This window comes from Hypomesus nipponensis, chromosome 14 (genome assembly GCF_054491055.1).
Source record: "Hypomesus nipponensis isolate SF chromosome 14, ASM5449105v1, whole genome shotgun sequence".
Lineage (NCBI taxonomy): Eukaryota > Metazoa > Chordata > Actinopteri > Osmeriformes > Osmeridae > Hypomesus > Hypomesus nipponensis.
This window is the reverse complement of record NC_140374.1, coordinates 19,539,179-19,561,856: the sequence shown is the minus strand read 5'-3', so window position 1 is coordinate 19,561,856 and position 22,678 is coordinate 19,539,179. Positions and strand designations below refer to the sequence as shown.

Below are 22,678 nucleotides of genomic sequence, written 5' to 3'. Positions count from 1 at the left end.
ATCCACAAACCAAAAGTTCTAGTTCATCTTTATTAAGAGCTTTATCCTCTACTCACACCAAGTACACCTACGGGGTTACCCAGGGTAGAACAGTGCTCAACACACCTGATTCAAATGAAGTTGTTACCAGGCTTCTGCATAGCTAGATAACGACCCATTCATTCAAATCAGGTGTGTTGGCGCAGGAAAACGTATATAAAACATGGAGGACAGGCGGGTCTCTAAGGACCATGGTTGAGAACCACTGCAAAAAAAAAACTGTTAGCGAAGTACTGCTGGTCGCAGCTCTGTCCACCTCTGCTTCAGCTGATCCTTCAGAGCATCCGGGGCGAAGCTACAGTCTATGGCCTGCTGGGACAGCTTCCACATGGCTTCATGACTCAGCCCAAAGGTAGAGGCGGCCCGCTGGTACTCCAGAGAGAGGTCCGTGCAGAAGACTCCCTTGTCGTCAGTCTGAAAAAGGCCAGAGGACAACATGTATTCACATCTATGCATTTAGCACTCTTTTATCCAAGGCGACTTCCAAAAGAGAGCGTTACAAAAGTGCATAGGTCACTGATCATAACGAGATAGCCCCAAACATTGCGGGTACCCAAAACATGAAGCATACATTGTGAAAAAGTCCCAAAGGTAAGAACCATAAGAGCATGTAAACAAGATACAATTAAACAACATGAACCTTGAAAAGTGCAAGGGTGTACCTGTGGGGGAAAAAAGCGAGCAAGAAAAAAGCAAACAACAATGCCATACTTGCACTTGTCCCTGTTAGTCCCTGTGCCAGGGTTGCAAGTATAAAGCAGACTTACACAGATCACACATGGGTGTCCTGACTGGTACCAATAAGGGAAGTGGTGTTGGGAATAGGATGGCACCGTTTGACCCTTGACGTTAGAGGTCAGACATAATTCTGTAAAAAATAAAATGAAACTGTAATGTTTTCCCACTTATATTTTTCCTTTACAAACAAAAAGTGTTTCTTACCCAGAGGTATGTTGTTCTTTTGAACCTTATCAACAAGGCTCTGGGACCCGCCCATTTCAGGGTGTAAAAATGTACCATGACCAATCCTGTGAGGTGGAATGTTGAGCAGCAAATCAGACTCCTCCATCTGAGAGGGGACCTTGAACAAACAATGGAGCACTGTATAAGTGACACATATCAAAATCAGAGTACACATACTCATGTTTAAAAAGAGTACAGAACAGTAACATTATTTACTTCCCATCTCTGCTACAGTGTAACTACAGTGTAACAACATAACAAACACGTAATACATTAGCAAAGGGGTTAGTATGTGTGTTTTGGATGAAATTACAAGTGGGAAAATTTGCAAAGGGGTTAGTATGTGTGTTTTGGATGAAATTACAAGTGGGAAAATTTGCAAAGGGGTTAGTATGTGTGTTTTGGATGAAATTACCAAAGGGGTCAGTACGTGTGTTTTGGAAGAAATTCCCAAAAAGGAAATTAGATTTGACTGGGGCACAGCAGATTTATACTGGGGCACGTGCCCCAGTAAAAAGAGTCTAGCAACGCCCCTGGTATTTGGTTACTCACCTCTGACATGTGCAGTGCAAGTTTCAGCCCACTGTGCTTGGCTTTCTCCAAGGCAGGCAGTAGATCTTTGCCATGGCCAACCTTTTGGCGGGAAAACTGTTTTAGTCTTTTACAAACACTCGTGCGTGAGCGTTGGAACACTCAGTGTGGTCCTCACCGTTGGATCTCCGCTCAGGTCAAGCCCGACCACCAAACCGCTAGTGGACAGCATGAAATCCTCTGCCAGTTTGACAGTCTCCATAGCCACTTCAGTACCATTCCTGCGGTCAACAGCTACAAGGAACCTTTGAAAATAAACTTGAGTTAAACCCATGTCTACGTGCAACCAGTGCTCGAATTACGGTGGGAGCTTGGGGGGGTGTGACCCCTTAATTAAGACTTGGACCGCCCCAAAAGAGGAAAAAAACAAGTCAAGGGGGTCGATACATTTATATATCGTTCTTCCCTGTAATCCTAAGTATTACTTTACGCCCTGGAGAAGAAGTTGACCCCCCCCGATTATCATTGTATAATTCTCACTGTAGTTAGTGTGTGTGTTTTGGATAAAATGACCAAACGGGCTAGCATGTGTGTTTTGGATGAAATGACCAAAAGGGTTAGCATGTGTTTTGGGGGGGAAATGACAAAAGGAGTTAGCAGGTGTGGTTTGGAAGAAATGACCAAAGGGGTTAGCATTTGTGTTTTGGATGAAATGACCAAAGGGGTTAGTATGTGTGTTTTGGATAAAATGACCAAAGGGGTTAGTATGTGTTTTTGGATAAAATGACCAAAGGGGTTAGTATGTGTTTTTGGGGGAAATGAACAAAGGGGTTAGTAGGTGTGGTTTGGAAGAAATGACCAAAGGGGTTAGTATGTGTTTTGGGGGGGAAATGACCAAAGGGGTTAGCATGTGTGTTTTGGATGAAATGACCAAAGGGGTTAGTAAGTGTGTTTTGGATGAAATGACCAAAGGGGTTAGCATGTGTGTTTTGGATGAAATGACCAAAGGGGTTAGCATGTGTGTTTTGGATGAAATGACCAAAGGGGTTAGTGTGTGTTTTTTGGGGGAAATGACCAAAGGGGTTAGCATGTGTGTTTTGGGGGAAATGACCAAAGGGGTTAGTATGTGTTTTGGGGGGGAAATGACCAAAGGGGTTAGCATGTGTGTTTTGGGGGAAATGACCAAAGGGGTTAGTATGTGTTTTGGGGGGGAAATGACCAAAGGGGCTAGCATGTGTGTTTTGGATTAAATGACCAAAGGGGCTAGCATGTGTGTTTTGGATTAAATGACCAAAGGGGTTAGTATGTGTTTTGGGGGGGAAATGACCAAAGGGGTTAGCATGTGTGTTTTGGATAAAATGACCAAAGGGGTTAGCATGTGTGTTTTGGATAAAATGACCAAAGGGGTTAGCATGTGTGTTTTGGAAGAAATGACCAAAGGGGTTAGCATGTGTTTTTGGGGGGAAATGACCAAAGGGGTTAGCATGTGTGTTTTGGATAAAATGACCAAAGGGGTTAGCATGTGTGTTTTGGATAAAATTACCAAAGGGGTTAGCATGTGTGTTTTGGATTAAATGACCAAAGGAGTTAGCATGTGTGTTTTGGATTAAATGACCAAAGGGGTTAGTACAACAAAATTATCCAAACGACTGGAATTGGAGAGGCTGCCTACCTGACTTCAGTGTCAACTCCCTCCTTTTTACACTGGTGAATAGCCTCAATGATTGTTTCCACGTAGTTTTTTTTGGTCAATCCTAAATAATACAAAGTGTTTCAAAGTAACCATCATATAGAACACCACACATTAAAGTAATTAGTAACTTTTAAGTATCTTGCCAGTGTTTTTCTCCTCTCTTGGTGTACTTCTCAGTTCTAGATACTTTACTCCATCATCTGCAAACTCCTTTATTACATCTTTTGCAACCTGGAATATGAACGGAAGTTTCATGTAGCTATAGTAAAAAAATATATCGCTGTAATACTGGTTCGTGACATAATAGACTGAGGGCAACCAGGGTCTACTTTACCATTAAAATATCCTCTTCGGAATCCACTAACTGATGAATTACTTTGAATACCTGAAAACATCTGAAAACGAAAATGTTACAGGTTAAAGTCAAAAGAGTAGGCTACAGCTAACTGTCAAACAATGTTCACGAATAAATTATAATAGTTAATCCCCATCCTGGATTCCGGCCCAGTGCAGTGGTAATCATATTACAGCCTACGCACTCCTCCAGCGTCCTACGTTGTCCACTTTGAATAGCTGTCATGCTGTGTCCAATGTTGAGATGAGGCTTGCGGGCGATGAGTTTCTCGATTGTGGCGGAACTTATAGAACCGTTGAGGTGGGCATGCAGCTCCTGGGACAAACAAGTGTCGATGGCTTTCACACTGATAACCATTTAGCGAACTAAAGCAATGGTTCCTATGTTTACTCACCACCTTTGGCAGCTCTCGGTAAAAAGCATCAGCTTCCGTCTCCATTCTTTCGTGACTGTGCCTGTGACGTTAAGTAGGCTACTCTGCGTGTTGCATTGTTTTCTGTTTCCATTTCCTTGTTGCACCAATGCGCAGCACATAAACAATTCCGACTTGCTCTTGTAACCAATACCCAATTTGTTTTGAGACACACACACAAATGCACGTTTCCTTGTTTTATTTAAAGTGGAATGATTTAATAATTATAATTAGGACAAAATGAACATCAGTAGAAATGAGATTTTTCATCCACGTGCACTCTATTCCTATTGGCTACCACCAACTTCCTTGTATTCGCCACAGCTGAAATCAGAAAATGTCGTATGTCTGTATATTTACCATGAAGGAATACCATTTAGGATTAAACCAATTCAAACTCCTTATACCTGCTGAAATGTTAAAATATATCCTTAGCAAGAAAAATGATTCGTGATTTCAAGTTTAAATGCTTCCTTTGAGATGAAAAATTGTCAGAGTGAACACATATAAAGCAAATAAAAAGTACAAAACATAAAAAAATGTATAAAACAACAAAAATAGAATGAATTAAGTTGTGATGAGGCATGCTGATCTCTGTTCAGGAGGCACTTTGGCACAGATTGATACACTAGTTACACATTCACTTGCACTGCATATCACAGACGGAATGTGTAGTGCTCTACTGGTACCACAAATCAGATCAAAGTAGATTTGACACAGCAGAACTTATCTAGTACTTGTACTAGTAGTATTGACACACCCTGAGGTAAGGGTTTCAACTCAGAAGATGTCAAAAGTTAAATGTGGCAAACATCAACATAAAGATACATTTTACAACTAAGGTCTGCCCGAAACCCATTCAACAAATTAAAACGTTCAAAACAAAACAAAAATTCCTCTTGAAGATATGAAGAAAGAGAGCTTCTGCAGTCCTTGAGAGATCTGGTGCACATCTCGGGCTATGGTCAAAAGAATCAAAAAAAAAAAAAAATGGAGGTAAGTTTTCTTCAACCTCTCTGGTGCTGTTGCCCTCATCCCCCCGCCCCGCTTCCCCCTTCTACAGGTAAAGCTCCTTGGCCCTGATATTCTCCATTGTCTCCTTTAGTAAACGGAAACATGGGCGCACCACAGGGTCCAGGATCCAGCACTGCTTCATGACGTTATACACCGCCTCGGGGCAACCATCCGGGGCATCCATCACGTATCCCTTTTCTACGCGAGGCACAACCTCCTTAAGTGGCTGTGGAGAGGATGATGGGAAAGTAGATAGCATAATTAAAAGTAGAAAATGAGGCAGAGAGCAATAACATACAATGTGGAAAGGAATTGTAAGAAACTCAATTATATCAGAGACAGTGGTGCTTACAATTCTTGGGTAAGGCACCCGCCCAAATGAGTAGATCTCCCACAACAGTATTCCAAAACTCCACACGTCTGATTTGGTGGAGAATTTCTACCCGTAGACAAAGAAAAAAATACCAGAATGTACCAGAGAACCACATTCAATAATAATAATAATAATAATAATAATTCGTTTTTTTTTTTAATTGCGCTTTTCTAATACTCAAAGTCGCTTTAAAATATGTATGTGCAATACACATAGAACAGTCTTATCAATGGTATAAAATCAACATTAAAATGGGGTTGTACCTTTTCCCTCAGTGCCTCTGGCGAAGTCCACTTGACTGGCAGTTTGGCAGTGTCCTGTGATGAGGAAGCCTCCTTGGTCAGACCGAAGTCGCTGACCTTGGCGATGTTGTCCTCTGACACGAGAACGTTACGAGCTGCTAGGTCTCGGTGGATAAAGTTGTTGTTCTCCAAGTACTCCATCGCTTCACACACGTCCCTACAGCGGACAGGCAAGGCAGAGCCAGGATCAACATTTCACCACACTTCAGAAAGATAAAAAATAAAAATAACAAAACAATGTTACGTTTGATGTGGCAAGTTGTACTGACAACCTGACCGAAACAAAAAGGCCAGTCTTTATGATACTGATCTACAGACTCACTCACAGTGAGAACTTCAGGAGAGAAACCCCCCCAAGCACTGTCCGACCTCTGGAGCGCAGGTAGTCCACGAGACTTCCCTGGGAATGGAAATGAACAAACAGGAGATCATCAGTGCTTTTCATTAGGGATTCTATATCTTGTTGTATTGCATTTACTGTCGATTCCATTTGATCTACCTTAGCCATGTATTCAGTGACTATAAAGAGGCTTCCTTTCTCCTCTAAAATCACTCCTAACAGCTGGACCAGGTTGTTGTGTCTCAGTTGCCTGCAAGCAGGAAGAAAAGCATTCACTATTGTTGATGGAACTCCAATCTATAAAAATAATGAGTTATTGTTGATGGGGGGGGGGGAAGTGGTCAAAGAGCAGTGGGCTGGGATGCGACTCACGTCATGACTGAAGCTTCAGCGATGAAGGCCTGCGCAGTGGCATCATGCTTGATGCACTTCACAGCTACTTTCGTGCCTCTGTAATCTCCCACCATGACATCTGAAAGAAAGACGTCAGTTGGAGTAACTGCAGGCTTTTTCAGTCACTGAAAAAGCACAGAGCTTTGTTTGTAAGAACAAGAACAATCCCAGTACCACATCGTGGTATTGTTACATAACCAATTTCAACAGCCAGTGGAGGAAAGAAAAAAGACCACTTACCTCCAAACTCTCCTTTTCCTATGGACTGAAGAACATTGAGTTCTTTTCTGTTCAGCAACCAGCCACCTGAGAAATGGATGGATACATATGGTTTCCCCTTTTTAAACGAGTTACAGCGCACCAGCCCAAAACAGCTTCCTTAGTGATTGGCTCAGAGTGTAGCAGACTGAATATGCTAGTCTTACTCCTGGAGAACTCATCCTGTGCTGCCACCGTCCCCTCCTCCAGCTTGGGTTTGATCAGTTTGGTACACAGGCCATCCGCATCTTTGGTGTAGTGCTGCATACAGATGGGTAGCACAGAAACTTTAAACAGCAAGCCTTATCAGTGCATGAAGATGTAGGCTTCAGTGGAGAACAAAAATGCTAGAAATTAGAAAAAAAAACACTAATTTGCCAGTACTTTCTTATGACCAAGAGGGGGCAGTATGGTCAAGAACATCACAGTAAATTCATGAAGTCAGTTGTGTTCTTGTATGGACAGTTTAAATTTTTAACACCTTTTTTTAACATTATTTTAGTAACTACAGAAATACAAAACGGGCCTTGAAAGTGAAACCTTCGTTTCAGAGGTTCGATGATCTCTAACGTACCGCTCACTCTTCCTCTTTGTCACTTCCTGTTCATTATTTGTTCCAGGAACTACAGTATAAGTGAGCTATGGGGTAACACAATGGTTTGAGGACCTCATGAAAAGGTTAATCACATTGCACATCGATGCACACACACTCATGCTGCAGAAAGCAGACTTTACTGGCACTATTCCACAACAATCTCCTTTCCTCACCTCAACCAACTGCATGAGGTTCTCAAAGTACGCTTCCTCGTCGATGCTGAGCTTGCCGTCGAGGTAAATGATGCGGTAGTGCTCCACCTTGCCTTCACAGCTCACACACAGGGTGTAGTCCCCAGGGTAGTTGGTGCTCTCTCGCACCAGGTATAGCCCGGTCTCTGGGGGGTGTAGCAACAGCTCTGCTTGGTCCCGGGTTATCTTCCCATGGAACCATCTGTAAAGGGTGAGACACACCGTTATAAAACGGGGGTACAGCTAGGGGTAATGGACTTGCATTAGAATAATAGCTCCGTTGTACATGCTGTGCATATACCAGCACACACACACACACAAAACTCTCCGCAGTGTCAGAGAAATACCAGTTAGAGCACATAGGATAAACTACTAGTTACACATACACAGATTAACACAAGCACAAAACGAAAAAGACAGATCCACAGAAGTGCACACACTCATATTCTTCAAAACTCTTTTGGCTAAATTGGGAGGTTCTTCATTGCCAGTGTCTGAACGGAAACAACAGGAAGCTGTGCAGAGTGCACAAACAGCCGAGCGGGAAACAGAGACAAGTGCACTGCAATTACAGGGCTGTAGAGCCAGGACTCAACCCAGGCCGGCCCAGCTGTGGTTTACATCCACTTCACAGTGGCAACCCTGCCACGACAAACAGGCCATCTGCCTTCTCTAACTACGCTACTATATCAAGAGGGAGTGCAAAGTCAATGGTGGCAGACAAATTCAATGGACTGCGTATGCCCCTAATGAATTGAAATAGAGAAATGTACACGGCAACAGTTACGATGTGATATAAAATCATGTCGGTACTCACGGCATTAAACTCAGTTTTCCCCCTGACTTGACGCCCTCCCTCTTCTGAACATAGTTTGCAGGAATGGTGCCTTCTTGGCCTGTTGTGTTTTTGGCTTTGTACCAGTTATGGTCCTGAAAGACAAAATGTCACCACAGCTCTTAGGAAACTCAACGCAAAGACATTGCATTTCTGGGATGAAAAGAACAAGCAACATTTCTAGAAGATTCTATAGGACAGCAGTTAAAAGCTCACACATTTTTGGTATCTGAATAAAATTCAAATGCATCATCAACATCGGATTACCTTTGTGACCATAATGATAGTCAGAACATCTCCTTTATTGAAAGGCAGATCCTGTCCCGTTGTACCCTTGAAGTTATACTTGGCCACGCACTCTGTGCCCTGCGGCCAAGGTGTCTTGAGAAAAAGGAAAAACGAGAGAGCTTTTTAACAGTTAACATACAATCAACCATCTAATCTAAAGTCGGTTATAAATGGCCCATTTTCTTACTGCCAACATTAATTGCGTTAACCCTTATACAGCTGTTACTGCAGTGTGTCTCACCTGAACTTCCATTACACTTGACGAGGGGGGCGGTGTGTCCGCTCACAAGGAACCCACACTGGTTACTACCATCAGACCCTGCACACACACCTACAGGAACACAACACACACAGCATCAGACCCTGCACACACACACACACCTACAGGAACACAACACACACAGCATCAGACCCTGCACACACACACACACCTACAGGAACACAACACACACAGTATCACACTGGTTACTACCATCAGACCCTGCACACACACACACACACACACACACCTACAGGAACACAACACACACAGCATCAGACCCTGCACACACACACACACCTACAGGAACACAACACACACAGTATCACACTGGTTACTACCATCAGACCCTGCACACACACACACACACACACACACACCTACAGGAACACAACACACACAGCATCAGACCCTGCACACACACACACACCTACAGGAACACAACACACACAGTATCACACTGGTTACTACCATCAGACCCTGCACACACACACACACACACACACACCTACAGGAACACAACACACACAGTATCAGTAAACGGCATGCAGCACTGCACTCTCTTACTGACTGATCAAGACCGTATACATTGAAGGACACAAGCACGTTTTATTTTCACAGTACCAAAGAGCAGGTTGTCAAATGTAGTGAAGCACCTTGCCATGGTGGAGGAGAGGAATGTGACGGAGCAATATCGCTGTGCAAAGGCCAAAAATAACCGGCAGCTACAGAAAGCAGAAGTAGCTGTTTTTTTTTCTCACTTTCACAACCTCAGGGGAGCTGTTTTCCATGACGTCCTCATTGTGACTATGTTGAAGTCAGAGCGTGCTCACCAATGGGTTGGACAAGACATATATAGGCAAAATTTTTACTATGATCTTATGCTATCGTAGGGCTGTGAAGCCTTTGTTTTCTGAATGAACTGACCCAATATATACAAAACAGGCACGTTGAGGGGCAGTTCTATGGGCGTATGTGAAGCCCTCTGTGACATGCTTGCGTGTAAAAAGGGCTATACAAATAAATTTGATTTGATTTGATTTGATGCCTCAAGATAGAACTCGAGTTCTGGAATGTAAACTTGAGGAAGCATCATTACAGAAAAACCCTCAAAATAAATGTTGTCTCTAAGCCACATATAGACCACAGAAAAGAGAGGCTGGAGGGTACGTGCCAAAAGCGAACTATAGTTCCTTTGACCTTTGACTACTGATATTTCCGTGAAGAACAAAAAAAGAATGACAGTTGAGAGACACACGGTGAATATGTATTAAGTAATTCCACAATGTACAACTTCCCCTCGACTTCGGTTCCCATGGAGAGGCAGTGGAAGCCATCGGTCAGAGCTCAAGGGCAGTCCTGGCTCCAGAACTTGCATCCAGTGCCATCACATGAGGTCACATCCTCCAACCATGTCCACACACCACTGGCTCAGAGGATGTTCTGTACGAAAGCCCAGACTGTGCTTCATGATTTGATGGGGTTGGGTCAGGGTGACCAAAAACATAGCCAGTATCTGCATTCATATCACTGTTACGGCAACTGGTCAGAGAGATATACTGTACTTCCCTTTTAAAACACACACGCTTCCTCCACTGTCACTACCACAGCCTAAATTTAAACAGAGCCTGAGTCAGATCTTCAACAGTTGCCAGTGGGTAGGTCGATAGTAGGAACAATCAAACAGGTCTAAAAAAACTCCTGTGCATACAGCATGGTAGGGGACTGGGAAATCTGCTCTGAGGGCCAGTCAGGAACAGCTGTCTCCATGTTGTGAAAACTAGCTGGAACACCCTTCCCACATCACTGGGCCTGGCTGTGACACCAGTGGAACAACCATTGCCTCTCTAATGAGAGAAAAAAAAAAAAAGAATGACTCAGAGGTGTGCTGGCATTTTGCATTGTTGTGGGACTGATTTAGCTGTAAAAAAAAAAAAAATCGCCCAACCTTCCCACGCACAGAATCCCAGCCAAACAGACGCAGTGTCAGCAGAGGAGAAGAACAATTAACTAACTGCTTTGGACATTCCACAGAAAATCTATGCATTAGCTGCAATAAGGAACTTAGCTACACTGCTGGCATTGATATCAATTGGGTGTGTTTGAGCAAAGTCTCCCATTTAAGAGTGATGTCACCACACAGGAAATCCATAAACACAGGCTAAGTCTGGTTTTTGGGATACTTCTCCATTAGGCCAGTGAATACATCAGTTTGTCAAGACAGGTCATCAGGCCAGAGCATGAGTGAACAGGACAGGATTCAGCTTGTCCTGGTGTCACATAACAGATAAGGACATCGGCCATTTCCAGAAAGGCCTCCGTGTGAAGCGCCAGCTTTCTCTTTCAGAGGGGAGACAGGGCTGTCTTTGTGGTTCTGTTCCCGCTGACAATCAGCTCCAGGCTGCCCAGGGGGGGGGGGGCATCATCACTCACTTCAGACACAGTCAGACACACTTCAGGTCTGGCGATAACTATCTGGTGTCAAACATTTGATCTGCAAAAGGTGCCTTTGTTACATGTCAATAACACTTTTTCAAAAACGTTCTTGAATACCAGTGAGAGCGTACTGAATGCAGAAAGTCTGCATTAGGGTGAATGTAGCCGAGCTGTAGCTAACTGATCAAGCTCAGCGTGACATTAGCCCGCAGCAAGAGCAGGAACCAGGAAACTAGCTTCAGTGACAGACGGGCCATGGAGACATGATGTGCCCTGCGATACAGCACAAAGAAAGTAGTGCACATGACGAGAACACACGATAAAAGACAAAAACGAAGATTCAAGAAAAAGAAACAAAGCCAGTGGAGGGCATAACCTGACAAATATCTCAGCTATTGCTCCAGCCATTCCTGTCCAAGCACTTAAAGCAAACTGGATGATCAACATTTTATTTCAATAAGTCAATTGTCTTGTGTCGGCTAAGTTTTCGAACAGTGTAGAGTTTGTTCAAACTGAGGAACTTCAACAGCAGTGGAAGTGCTGCTGCAAGATGAGACAGGTTTAAAGAATTCCGTTCACGCGACTTGTTGCAGTCTGTTGCATGATGTCCTTGCCCTGAACAACATGAAACCTTACTAAACCCATGGACAACATTCTTGAGTTGGTGATGGTAAAGATTTCTCAAAATAGTGATCCTAGCCAGACCCAGAGTGTTACCCAGATTCTTAAGTTACTTGTTAAGTAGAACAAACAGATACAAAAATAACTACAAATTAGAGTCTACAGACTACAAAAGAACTACAAGAGTAAAAATGGTCACCCATTAAATACCACAAAACGCTAACGACATCTTCCAACAGTGGTCTGTAATGGCTACTGTGGACCTGGTCCTCGCACAAACAACTCCTAAACCATCATGCAATTAGGCCCAGTGTCCTTCTCCTCCCTCCCCACCCCCCAACCAGCCCTGCGGGGGGTCTGGGTAGCCAGCCTCTCATCCTGTCCCTGCAGGCTGAGGATGCACTGCAGCCGGCTTTGATGCTGCCCTAGCCCTGTTATCATCAGCATTACAGCAGCAGCAGGGTAGAAGCCAAGTGGCAGAACACAGAGATGAGGGCGAGAGATGGAAAAATGAGCGAGGGGCGGGAAAAACAGAGAGCACGAGAGACTGGTGAAGGGGCAGACGGACAAAGCGTGTCACAAGTCCATCCAGCTGGGCTTGACAGCCTGCAGATGTTCCTGTGGAGCCAAAGAAGACAAAATCAACATGGCCTCAGGGACAACAGCTGGACTCTGGAAGAGCAACACCAAAGCTGTACCTAAGTGCCTCCCTTACTCTACAGTTACCTCCAGGGAAAGAATAGGGAAAACCCTGTGTGACTGAACACTGCTGTTTCATTGTCCTATAAAGTATGAACTGCAGGAAATGGTTAGAAATGCAAACCAAGCAGACTTTTTTTTAAAGATGTCAAAACAAAGAAGAAATATATATATATATGTGTGTGTGTGTGTGTGTGTGTGTGTGTGTGTGTGTGTGTGTGTGTGTGTGTGTGTGTGTGTGTGTGTGTGTGTGTGTGTGTGTGTGTGTGTGTGTGTGTGTGTGTGTGAACAAAGTTAATTTTGGCGACCACAAACCAAACTCATAAGTTAAGTTTAACCAGCAGCTTCCATTTCAGTCAAACAGAATGAGATTGTTAACCAAGCATGGGAATGTCCCTGTATAAATGGCATGAGTCTGAAAACCAAGCACATTACTGTCAAATTTGCATGTGATGGCTAACATTAGCCAAACCACACAAAAGAGGTATTGACTAAGGTTTCCATAGTACTCTACACTGACAGAACCGTTACAGTCTCCTAGAGCAATACCTGAGCTCTACCAGCAAACAAGGAAATAGTGACAGTGAGTTATAGAACTGCCCACAAATGTACCCAATAATGCGCCAAAAAGCTCGATCAAAGTTTAGGCCTACACTAGTAAACAGAAAAATTGCATGGTAAATGTTGACAGATTACCAAGTCACCAGACGTGAGTAAGAAGCTGGAGCCTCTGTCTGAACGTAGGGGTTTTGTCTCTCTGGCTGTCCTGAGAACTGGAGAATTACACCACACTATCGCCAACATAACAGTGACAGTCACTTGTGTGTCAAAAGGAAGCTTCCTCTGTGCTCCAGTTTTGCAGATCTGCATGGGGAACAGTTTTAGTCATCATGATTTCATCCGGGCTCATTATAGTCTCTGAGCAACTTTTTAAATCATTCAGCCATAGAAGAGCCCTCTATGAGTGAGTACAATGCCCTCTATGCTGGCATTTGTCTAAAAAGGAAGGGTCAATGACCTGTGAACTACTGCCTCCAAGGCTGCAAGGACATTTCCAAACCAGCTAGCCAGCTATTTCTTGGCACCTTCAAATTATTTATTTTTATTTAAATGATGAAAATTCGAGGAAAGACTTCCAATCAGTGTATAGCAAAATGATTCCAAGTTCAGAACATTAGTACCCCATCCATACTTTACATCTGTATGTCCATCTATTTTAGAGGTGTCAGGGCATTTATGGTCTGGCTATGGTTGAAGTTCAGTGACAACTCTTAAAACACCAGACGTCCACAAGCTGAATTTTGATCAATCCCCTGCCTCTACATGTTGGGGCCTTATGGTTGGCAAATCAACTAGGTGAGCTAGGCATGAGGCGCAAGGAGCCAGAGAGGTGGTTTTAACAGAGGCTGGTTAGGGGACCTAACAACTAGACAAGCAAATAACCAGGGAAAGTGATATACATTTCCACAGAGAGAGGAAGAGAGTAAGTCTGTGTGTGAGTGCATGTTTTCTGTGTGTGTGTGCGTGTGTGCGTGTGTGTGTGTGTGTGTGTTCGTGTGTTCGTGTGTGTGTGTGTTTACTACTTCCAATGGTATTACCCCTTTCGCCAGGCAGCTAGGCTGGTTATTGGCCTATTCTATCGGTATGGTGTCACCTCCTAGCATGTTCTGAATCATTGAGCATCATAATGTAGTGTAGGCATGGACAAAGGGCACGTAATGTAATGTCATCTGTAATTGGGATGGATAGTGATCAAATAATTTTCATGCGGCTCAATGGCGCTATGGTATTACCGTGGGTGATTCTATATATCAAAAACAGGCCCATAATCAAGGGGTGAAATACTGTTTGATTAGAGGGGATGTTATAAACGGATATCCAACAACGAGCAATACAACAGAACACAATAAAACTTGTTAAATATGAAAAATATAAATACGTTTGTTGGCACTTAAATATAACTGCAAGATAATTATCATACCTTTGAGGAGGTGGAGTGTGCAATATTGCAAGAAGACAATTAGACCTATTGTACGACGTCCGTTTTCAAGTGCTCTACATCCATTGGAAAGGAACCAGATGCAACTCTTGTAAGAAATGTTCGCTCGTTCACACAGCAAGCGATCGTTGCTAATGCGGTAGTTAAAACAGCATGCAGTGGGGTTAATTCAGAGTTGTAAGCTGATGTTTAGTCTGTTAAGACGATCCCGGTAATGCAATATCCACCCTTGATCTTGGTGAGGAACGCGAATTTCGTCAGCGTTTCACTGTCTGACGAATGGAATCAAACTAGCAAAAAGTTATAACAATGCGTAGAAATCTCGAAATGCAGCACTCGTGCCCCATGCTACTGCTATGATGTTTCGGTAACGTTGGTTGGTCTATGGTAGGAAATAAACTGAGTCCGCCAAAAGGGGCAGTCAAGAGAAAAACTTGCAGATAGAAATGTACGCTCGTTGCCAGTTTGAGAGCTACTGTCACACTCTAGGTTCCAAATTTCTATCTGCAACGTTTTGGACGTTTTGCCCCACCTTGATCTGTTGTTTCGCGCATGCGTTGCACTTAATTATCTGTGGAAAAGGAATCAAATAAACTCAATAGAATGAATACCAATCATTAAAATATAACCCCAAATTCTTCTAAATGTAATAAAAGCAGTCCAGCTGATACTTAGTCTCTTCAACGTGTTTATTTTTTCTAAATTTGAACAATAACGCAACATGTGGATAGAAACAGCAGTTTACAAATGCCTCACTTAGATCAAAACACGTGGGTTAACGTCTGTCGACAACAACTCGAGACCCACCTACGCATGTGTCCGTGGTACTTTGAGTTTACTTTCTTTACTCATGGTCCCTTGGACTAGTTCTGTAATAACCAATGTTAAAAAAAAATCAAATGAACAATAAAAGGTATTACATAAATTCAGTAGTTTTGCTGAATTCTGAACCAAACCTTTTCGACAAGCAATCACATAAATCCAAAAGGATTAGTAGCAAACCATCCAATTCTAAATGATTTACCAAGATGTATGGCTAAGAGTTTAATTGTAACAAATGTGTGGATTAACACCAGACTGAACTCATAGCTCCTTACTGTTTATATAATTTGAGTGATGCTTAAGAAGTTAAGAATTTCCAATGCAAGGCCACTCGCTATTGTCTATTTACTAAAGAAAATTAAACGGTGGGATTTTGTTGCCCCCCTGTGGTTGAAGTATTTTAGAGGCTATCTATGCCTTGTAAAGGGTGTCTATTATGTCGAATAAAGGAAGTTTCTTGCCAACACCCCATCCCTTCCAACACACACGTACACATTTGAGATCAAAAATGACTGTGGCGTCAGTAACGTGTAAACACATCCCACCAATGAGGTGTTTCAGACAGGGCTTCACTGAGTTTATGGATACAGTGCTGCAACACCCAGGACATCATGTTCACATTAGTACATTGATCCAAAACACACAAAAAGGTGATCACTGCCATTAAGAAAATATGAGACAAGGCAAATTTAACTAAATTGAATCATGATTAAAAAATATATATATCTATACTCCAGGTACATAATAGTTAATACTCAATTAAGCATCTAGCTTCACTGTCCTCTGCTGGAGCATAATACCTTGTAAGCACCCAGCAGATATGAAAAGGTCCTTTCACAGACACACTTAGTTTCTCTATTTGGAAACCAGGCAGCAACATTATTCAACAGCTTCCAATCAAGTTCCTGCTTGCAGACACACAAAATCTTGCTTACAGGCACATACAAAGAAACAGATTTTTTTTATGGATTTATATTCAGTATCAAATAACTTTGTTCTGAAAATAATCAATGATGGCTGTCTGAACATGTGAATTCTGTCTTTGTTAATGTCTGTATAAGTTGGGAGGGAACACAGATGAAGAATGTCTACCTTTCAAACGCTGCCATACTTTAACAATAGCTAAATTAAACTGAGGAAGATCATTGGAATTCTGATCCTATAACAGATTACTATGGCCTAATTGTATAATTCAAATTAATCTGTAAAAATATTTCGAATTATTAGATTTTTGACATTAACATAAGATTATAATTTTTTCCTTTGCCTCATGCATTATTCAGAATACAGAAACAGATATCAAATTCTTCAAAATGTGTCAAGAATGAATGAATCCTTGAAAATAAAAATGTTTAACGTATCAGACATGTCTGCTAATATCCAGTGGTATATATCAACCGGTCATGTAACCAAATAACATTGTAACTACAACAATCATCTGTTAAACAAAAAAGATAATGACAGGTAGCACTATTAATAGTGTTATGCCTCAATAATGCTATAAAATTAACAAATTGTCTGCAGAATTGAGCAGCATTTTAGTACTTCAATTTGAACGTTTCAAAAGACTAAAAAAATATACATCAGCCTTAAATTTTCAAAAAATACTATCAGTAATGTATCACCAACAAAAGATGATGCATGTGAAGATGGGTGCCACACATTCTCAACTTGATTTTGGCCAAATGTAGATGAATGCATGTTACAGACAAGAACCGTGCCCATTTGGGGATTTATAATTCAAGCAAGCAAATACAAGAATGTACCCTATGTGTGGAAGAATCAGAGGGTCCGAAGATTTTTCTGTTCTCTAGAATCAAATAAATTCACACAAAAGAGTTAAGACTGGCCTTCACAAAGAGAAGGCAATCTTCTCCAATGTAAGGAATGAACAAGTCTGTATTTTGGTAAGAAATCAACTGTGCATGAATATGCACAACGCTCTCAAGATGTTACACAAATAAGGCGAACTAACTGGCTTTGCCAACGAGGAAACAGTCTGCTCAAATGACCTCCTTCTGTGCAGCAGTGGTGCTCTCATAACTTCAAAGGTTGTTCCTCTGACTGAGATCAAAGACGAGACTTAGTCTTAGACTAAAAACCTGTAAATTGAAAAGACCAATAAAAAATTGAAAAATCTGATTGTTCATCTTTAAACACATACTACATTCATAGTTCCATTGATAAAATAGTCTATTTAATAGATATATCAGACTTCAATACAGGTGTAATTGAATTTACACCAATTTACATATCTCGCCATTACATTTCTGCAGGATGATTGTGTTTGCAAAAGGCCCATCAATGGGTCACCACATATCCTGTACTGTCTGAACAAACTCTTGAAATCTCTCGTCACACCTTAAGCGGCATGCTCAGTCACAGCTCAATTAAAAGTAGTTATTTTAAGGAAAAAAACCTTACCTACCCGTGCCACTAAAAGAATCTGTCAAAATGAAAACATCCTCAACTGTTTACATGCTGAGCAGACTCAAATGAAAAGAAATGTAAGGAATAATATATATTTGATCTTGGATGATACAAACTCAATGCTCTCATCCAATGAGTCCTGGATGATACAAACTTAATGCTCTCATCCAATGAGTCCTGGATGATACAACCTCAATGCTCTCATCCAATGAGTCCTGGATGATACAAACTCAATGCTCTCATCCAATGAGTCCTGGATGATACAACCTCAAAGCTCTCTTCCAATGAGTCCTGGATGATACAAACTCAATGCTCTCATCCAATGAGTCCTGGATGATACAACCTCAATGCTCTCATCCAATGAGGCCTGGATGATACAAACTCAATGCTCTCATCCAATGAATCCTGGATGATACAACCTCAATGTTCTCTTCCAATGAGTCCTGGATGATACAACCTCAATGCTCTCATCCAATGAGTCCTGGATGATACAAACTCAATGCTCTCATCCAATGAGTCCTGGATGATACAAACTTAATGCTCTCATCCGATCTGAACCAAAAAGTGCTGTATCCCATCTGTAACACTCTTTGTAACACATTTCCAGTTCCCCCTTGCAGCTGCCCTCAGAAAACCTAAACGTGAACGATCAAAACACAATAATATACCGGAATTGAAGGCTTGTTCTGTGTATTAAAAAAAATCCCCAAAACCCAATTGGTCAGGAAGGGTCAACGTGTTAGACTGTGACAGTCCAGTTATGCTGAGTGTAACGGAATGACAAACTTGCACCCGAACGGAGAGTGGTACTTGATCCCTACTTCCTGAAACACCTGGCGAGGGACACCGATGTCACAGAGGTAAACCCTGCCCGCCCCCTCGGCCAGGGGGAGGGGAAGGCCCAGGGAGAGGGACCACTTGGCCTCCACAGCCTGGCCCTGGCCACTGACTGGAGGGTCTATGCTGAGCACCGGGGCTCGGTTCTGGTTGGCCCAATCTGCAGCAGCACTGTACCACGGCTGGTCCATTAGGAACGTGTTCTCGTGACAGTCCAGGCAGTTGATGATGAGGTCCACGGGGCTGTCTGGTAAGTCTGCAGAAAAGAAACAAACCGAATCTCAAGAAAGATTCCCACCCTTCGCCAAAACCCAAACATACCCTAGAAAACCGGATAGCATCCCTGTAATAAATGAACCATGCTACTGTTACAACAAATTTGACGTCAAATACCTTTGATACTGGACACCTGCTTGCCCTCCGTTTTGCTAAAGAGCGTGAGCTCGCTGGTAACAGAGTCCAGCATCTTGACAAAGTTGGGCAGAAAGAGGATGACCTCCACCTCGTGGTTGGCCAGGTGGCGGCCACAGCTGATGCCCTGGGCTCCTTGCACATGAGGTCCACTCAGCAGGGCCACAGTGGGCCGCTGGTGCACATTCTTGGGGGTTAATCTGCAAGTGATCCAATACAAAAGCAGACATACTTCTTTAACCCGTTGGGCTTTGTCAAATGAATGGGAGGAACTACGATATGTAAAATGGGTTTAAAATAAATAAACCATCTGCAATATGAAATGGAGTATGCGCATGGTGTTGTACTCACCTGTTGGGGCCTCCCAGCAAGGTCAGCGCCATTTGGCTGCTACACACACCAGTCATCTCCAGTCTCCGCTCCAAGGAGAGACCATGTCGCTCAGCTACCAACAGCAGACGCTTGTGCAGCTCATAAGACACACTGGGCACCACCAACCCCGAGTCTGCACAGAGGAAGAGAGAGACAATTACTCTGGTTGTATGGATAAGGGATGGTGTACAGGGTTTCCCGCAGCACTTTTCAGTTAAGGCGGCCGCCTAAGCAACACACGCCTGCCGCCTTTACGTTGTCGTTTTTGTTCTAGTTTTTTTTAAAGCAATATCCGCCGTTGTCCTGTTTTCTCACTCCCATTCCAAACTGTGACCAATGCCAGTCTCCCTCTGCAGAACGCCAACCCCCCCACCCACACACATTTTATACTCATGTACACATGAGTATAAAACTCGCCTTACTCCTCTCTGAGTCTCTGAGTCTCCCTCTCTCCCCCTCCCCCCTTTCCCTCTCTCTCTCCCTCTCTCTCTCTCTCTCTCTCTCTCTCTGCAGGACACCCTGGCGTACATCGTTATCCTGGGGAGAATGTTCCCGTGTCCTTGTGAGTCACTCACCGGTGCAGTACTCTTTGGCCCCGGGCTGGGGGACGTCAATCTGCCTGTAAACAATGGGTTTGGCCTCCAGGATGTTTTCGTCGTGGCGATACCGAGAGGGAGTCTGCTCCCCTGGGGTCCCTCGCGACCGCGTTCCATTGCCCCGCCGCTCCGACGTGTCTATTTGTGAGAACACGGCCGCTTTGTCGAACAGCGCCAAGTTCCCCTCAAAGTCAAAGTCCGTGTCCAACCTCTCTTCCATGCCGTCCCCGAAACACTCATCGTCCCTTAGCTTCATGGGACCCCCGCAGCCGCCGTTCTTCACTCCGTTCTTCTTAGGCGTGACTTGGTTTACTCCTCGACTACTTGACGACCCTGCGACAGCACGATAAAACGTTTCAAAAGTTACAACTGTTTAAACAGCAGCGGTTAGTATTCGGACAGTTGTGGGCAGCACACTGTTGATACTTACAGGAATTGTGTCTCCGTCGGAATCCCTTGGGCTGGCCTGGCACGTCAAGGTGACGATCTCCATAGCTTTTAGAGCAGTTCTGCTGGGGAGAGATCAGTCTTTCCTGGGTCCTGGGGTCACCTTTGAGCGGGACAGCGATAGGAACACTGTTGGTCTGACCTCCCCCCCTGCCACTCCACCCATCTTGGCCATTCCGGATGTCCAAAATCTTTAGTTCCTTAATGTCCATAGCACTGCAATTTGCAAACAAAAACAGCTCATTTTAACTCTGAAACTCCATCCATCCAGCGCAGTCAATCCGAAACAGTATGCACTTTACACTTTAATTGCTTATCAAATAAGGCAAGACATTGACTGTTCTTTACCTGAAAGTCACTTCAGGTACAGGACATTTGACACCATTGTGGAAAGGCTGTTTAAGAGAGATGGTCTGGCTGGTCTGATCCACAGATGAAACTTGTCCTTGGTACACTCCCAGAGTCGTACCGCAGTTTATTGACACTAAACTTCCCAACCAATCTGCCGCCATTCTGTCCTGAGGGAGAAACACAATGGTTCAGGACAAGATAATAATTAACAAGAAAACAAAGGTTACTTGCATTGCTACCTAGTTAACTGGCTACTTGTAGTATTGACTACAAGTAGAACACATTAACTGAATAGGCTACACTTAATAACATGATCGCTATCAAAAATGACAGAGTAAACTGGAACACCATCCTTGATATTACTCGGAATATTAAAGAGAACAACTGGCAGACCTTTCTCGTAGCTTTTAACAAGGTAGCTACAATTGTATGTTGAGTTCGCTAGCTAGAGCTAGCGAACTCAAGCACGCTAGCGACTAACAACCAACATGGCATCTCAACCAGTCACCACTTTGACATAATATGGCCTGCATTACTGTTAAGAAACGCACATACCTTTTAAGATATTATTTTTTATCAGATCCTTTAAAATCAAACCCAATTATGTTATTCAATCGGACTATGAAGGAAATATTTGCGTCTTCCAGCTGTGAGCTTGTTAACTTCGCATCAGTATTGTAGAGTAGTGAATGCTAAAAACAATCGACTTCCGTTTCCTCCACTCTCCATTCAAACTTCAAAATTGGGCTTTTGGTTGAAATAATTGATAGTCATGAGACTCAATTTATAAGTATTAAAGTAGACGCACACACAGAATGAAGACCAATTATAATGAATTAAACAATACAACATTTTAAAAACGAAACTAACTGCTGATTAGGACCATATAACTAACACACTGAAATAGTCAAAAGCAGGGGATGTTGTTGGCACACATGGTTTGTGATGATATTAATGGGGAACAAGTGTTATTTTTGACCTTGGGGCATGTGGTATTTATCACATAGCTGTGGAGGCTTGGCAGATAGCTGTGTATTGGGGAAAGTATAGTCTAGTCATCATTTATGTCACTCCCTTACAGTATTATCAACCACCAGCATGTCTGTCGTTCTTTGGAGGACAAGGATATTAACAAGTGACTGCTTTTCTAACATTTCTAAACGTAATTTAAAACACAAATACCCTCCCATTAATCAAAATACAGTATAGTACGAGGGAAGCTAATTCGTTTGAATGGCTGAGCTGTCAGAAAAGAACAACAAGCAACAAACACTTGTATTACAGTGCATAATGAGCCAGTGAGGTCATGTGGAGAGTATCTAGCAAGGGTTGGACTTCACACCCACAGCGTCCTGTGTATGCTGGTTACCATGGATACTTTAAAGGGTGCATACTCAACAGCTTGCTCCTGCAATCACAGCAGACTTGATTAGTAACAGTGCAAGTGGGCATTCTGAGGAAACAGAAGAGGGCTTAAGCAGAAAGGTAGGAGGCAAGCAGCTTCTTTTTAGTGGCCTTTCTCGTGTAGCTTGCTGCTTCTTTGAAATCCGTAGACAACTGTAACTTATCGATGATTCTTAACAACTGCTGATGTTTTTAAGATTGTGTATTAGAGTGAAATGTCCATGTTCATTCTCGTTAGTTTGTGGATGTGTATGTGTTGCTGAAGAGGTTGTGTGACAAAGCTTGTGGAACAGAGCCAGGGTGTGATAACTGTCAGGGCTTTGTTGGAAGTTAATAGAGAAGATCCAGTAAACAAACACTGACACAGCCAAGGAAAGTCTTCTATGAATAGTCGTACACTCTTAGCTGTCAC

The 22,678-nt window shown here is 42.9% G+C and overlaps 3 protein-coding genes across 4 annotated transcripts; all 3 read right to left on the bottom strand.

The window, feature by feature from the left end:
• Nucleotides 1-13: 13 nt before the first annotated feature.
• mapda (N6-Methyl-AMP deaminase) lies at nt 14-4,118 on the bottom strand. The gene is made up of 10 exons (XM_084672599.1): nt 3,976-4,118; nt 3,766-3,896; nt 3,561-3,621; nt 3,370-3,457; nt 3,206-3,287; nt 1,712-1,838; nt 1,555-1,635; nt 982-1,120; nt 807-907; nt 14-453 (listed from the first exon to the last, which is right to left on the bottom strand). Exons 1-10 carry the CDS (start codon nt 4,018-4,020, stop codon nt 262-264), a joined length of 1,047 nt encoding a protein of 348 aa, XP_084528725.1. The 5' UTR covers nt 4,021-4,118; the 3' UTR covers nt 14-261.
• A 59-nt stretch (nt 4,119-4,177) lies between these two features.
• On the bottom strand, nt 4,178-15,063 carry LOC146259065 (tyrosine-protein kinase CSK-like). Of its 2 annotated transcripts, XM_084672595.1 has the most exons (14): nt 14,579-15,063; nt 8,824-8,913; nt 8,562-8,675; nt 8,277-8,389; nt 7,442-7,661; nt 6,841-6,934; nt 6,656-6,721; nt 6,395-6,494; nt 6,182-6,272; nt 6,009-6,082; nt 5,644-5,839; nt 5,360-5,446; nt 5,120-5,233; nt 4,178-4,952 (listed from the first exon to the last, which is right to left on the bottom strand). In XM_084672595.1, exons 2-14 carry the CDS (start codon nt 8,833-8,835, stop codon nt 4,791-4,793), a joined length of 1,443 nt encoding a protein of 480 aa, XP_084528721.1. In that variant the 5' UTR covers nt 8,836-8,913; nt 14,579-15,063; the 3' UTR covers nt 4,178-4,790. The 2 variants fall into 2 exon arrangements, with proteins under 2 accessions (XP_084528721.1, XP_084528722.1); XM_084672596.1 differs by having other exon boundaries at nt 4,813-5,233; nt 14,579-15,062.
• Nucleotides 15,064-15,273: 210 nt separating this feature from the next.
• Nucleotides 15,274-21,574, bottom strand: edc3 (enhancer of mRNA decapping 3 homolog (S. cerevisiae)). Its single transcript, XM_084672593.1, has 7 exons — nt 21,418-21,574; nt 20,860-21,029; nt 20,495-20,727; nt 20,044-20,397; nt 19,448-19,601; nt 19,079-19,296; nt 15,274-18,941 (listed from the first exon to the last, which is right to left on the bottom strand). The coding sequence occupies exons 2-7, from the start codon at nt 21,021-21,023 to the stop codon at nt 18,607-18,609; spliced, it is 1,458 nt and encodes a 485-aa protein (XP_084528719.1). The 5' UTR covers nt 21,024-21,029; nt 21,418-21,574; the 3' UTR covers nt 15,274-18,606.
• Between the last annotated feature and the right edge of the window lie 1,104 nt (nt 21,575-22,678).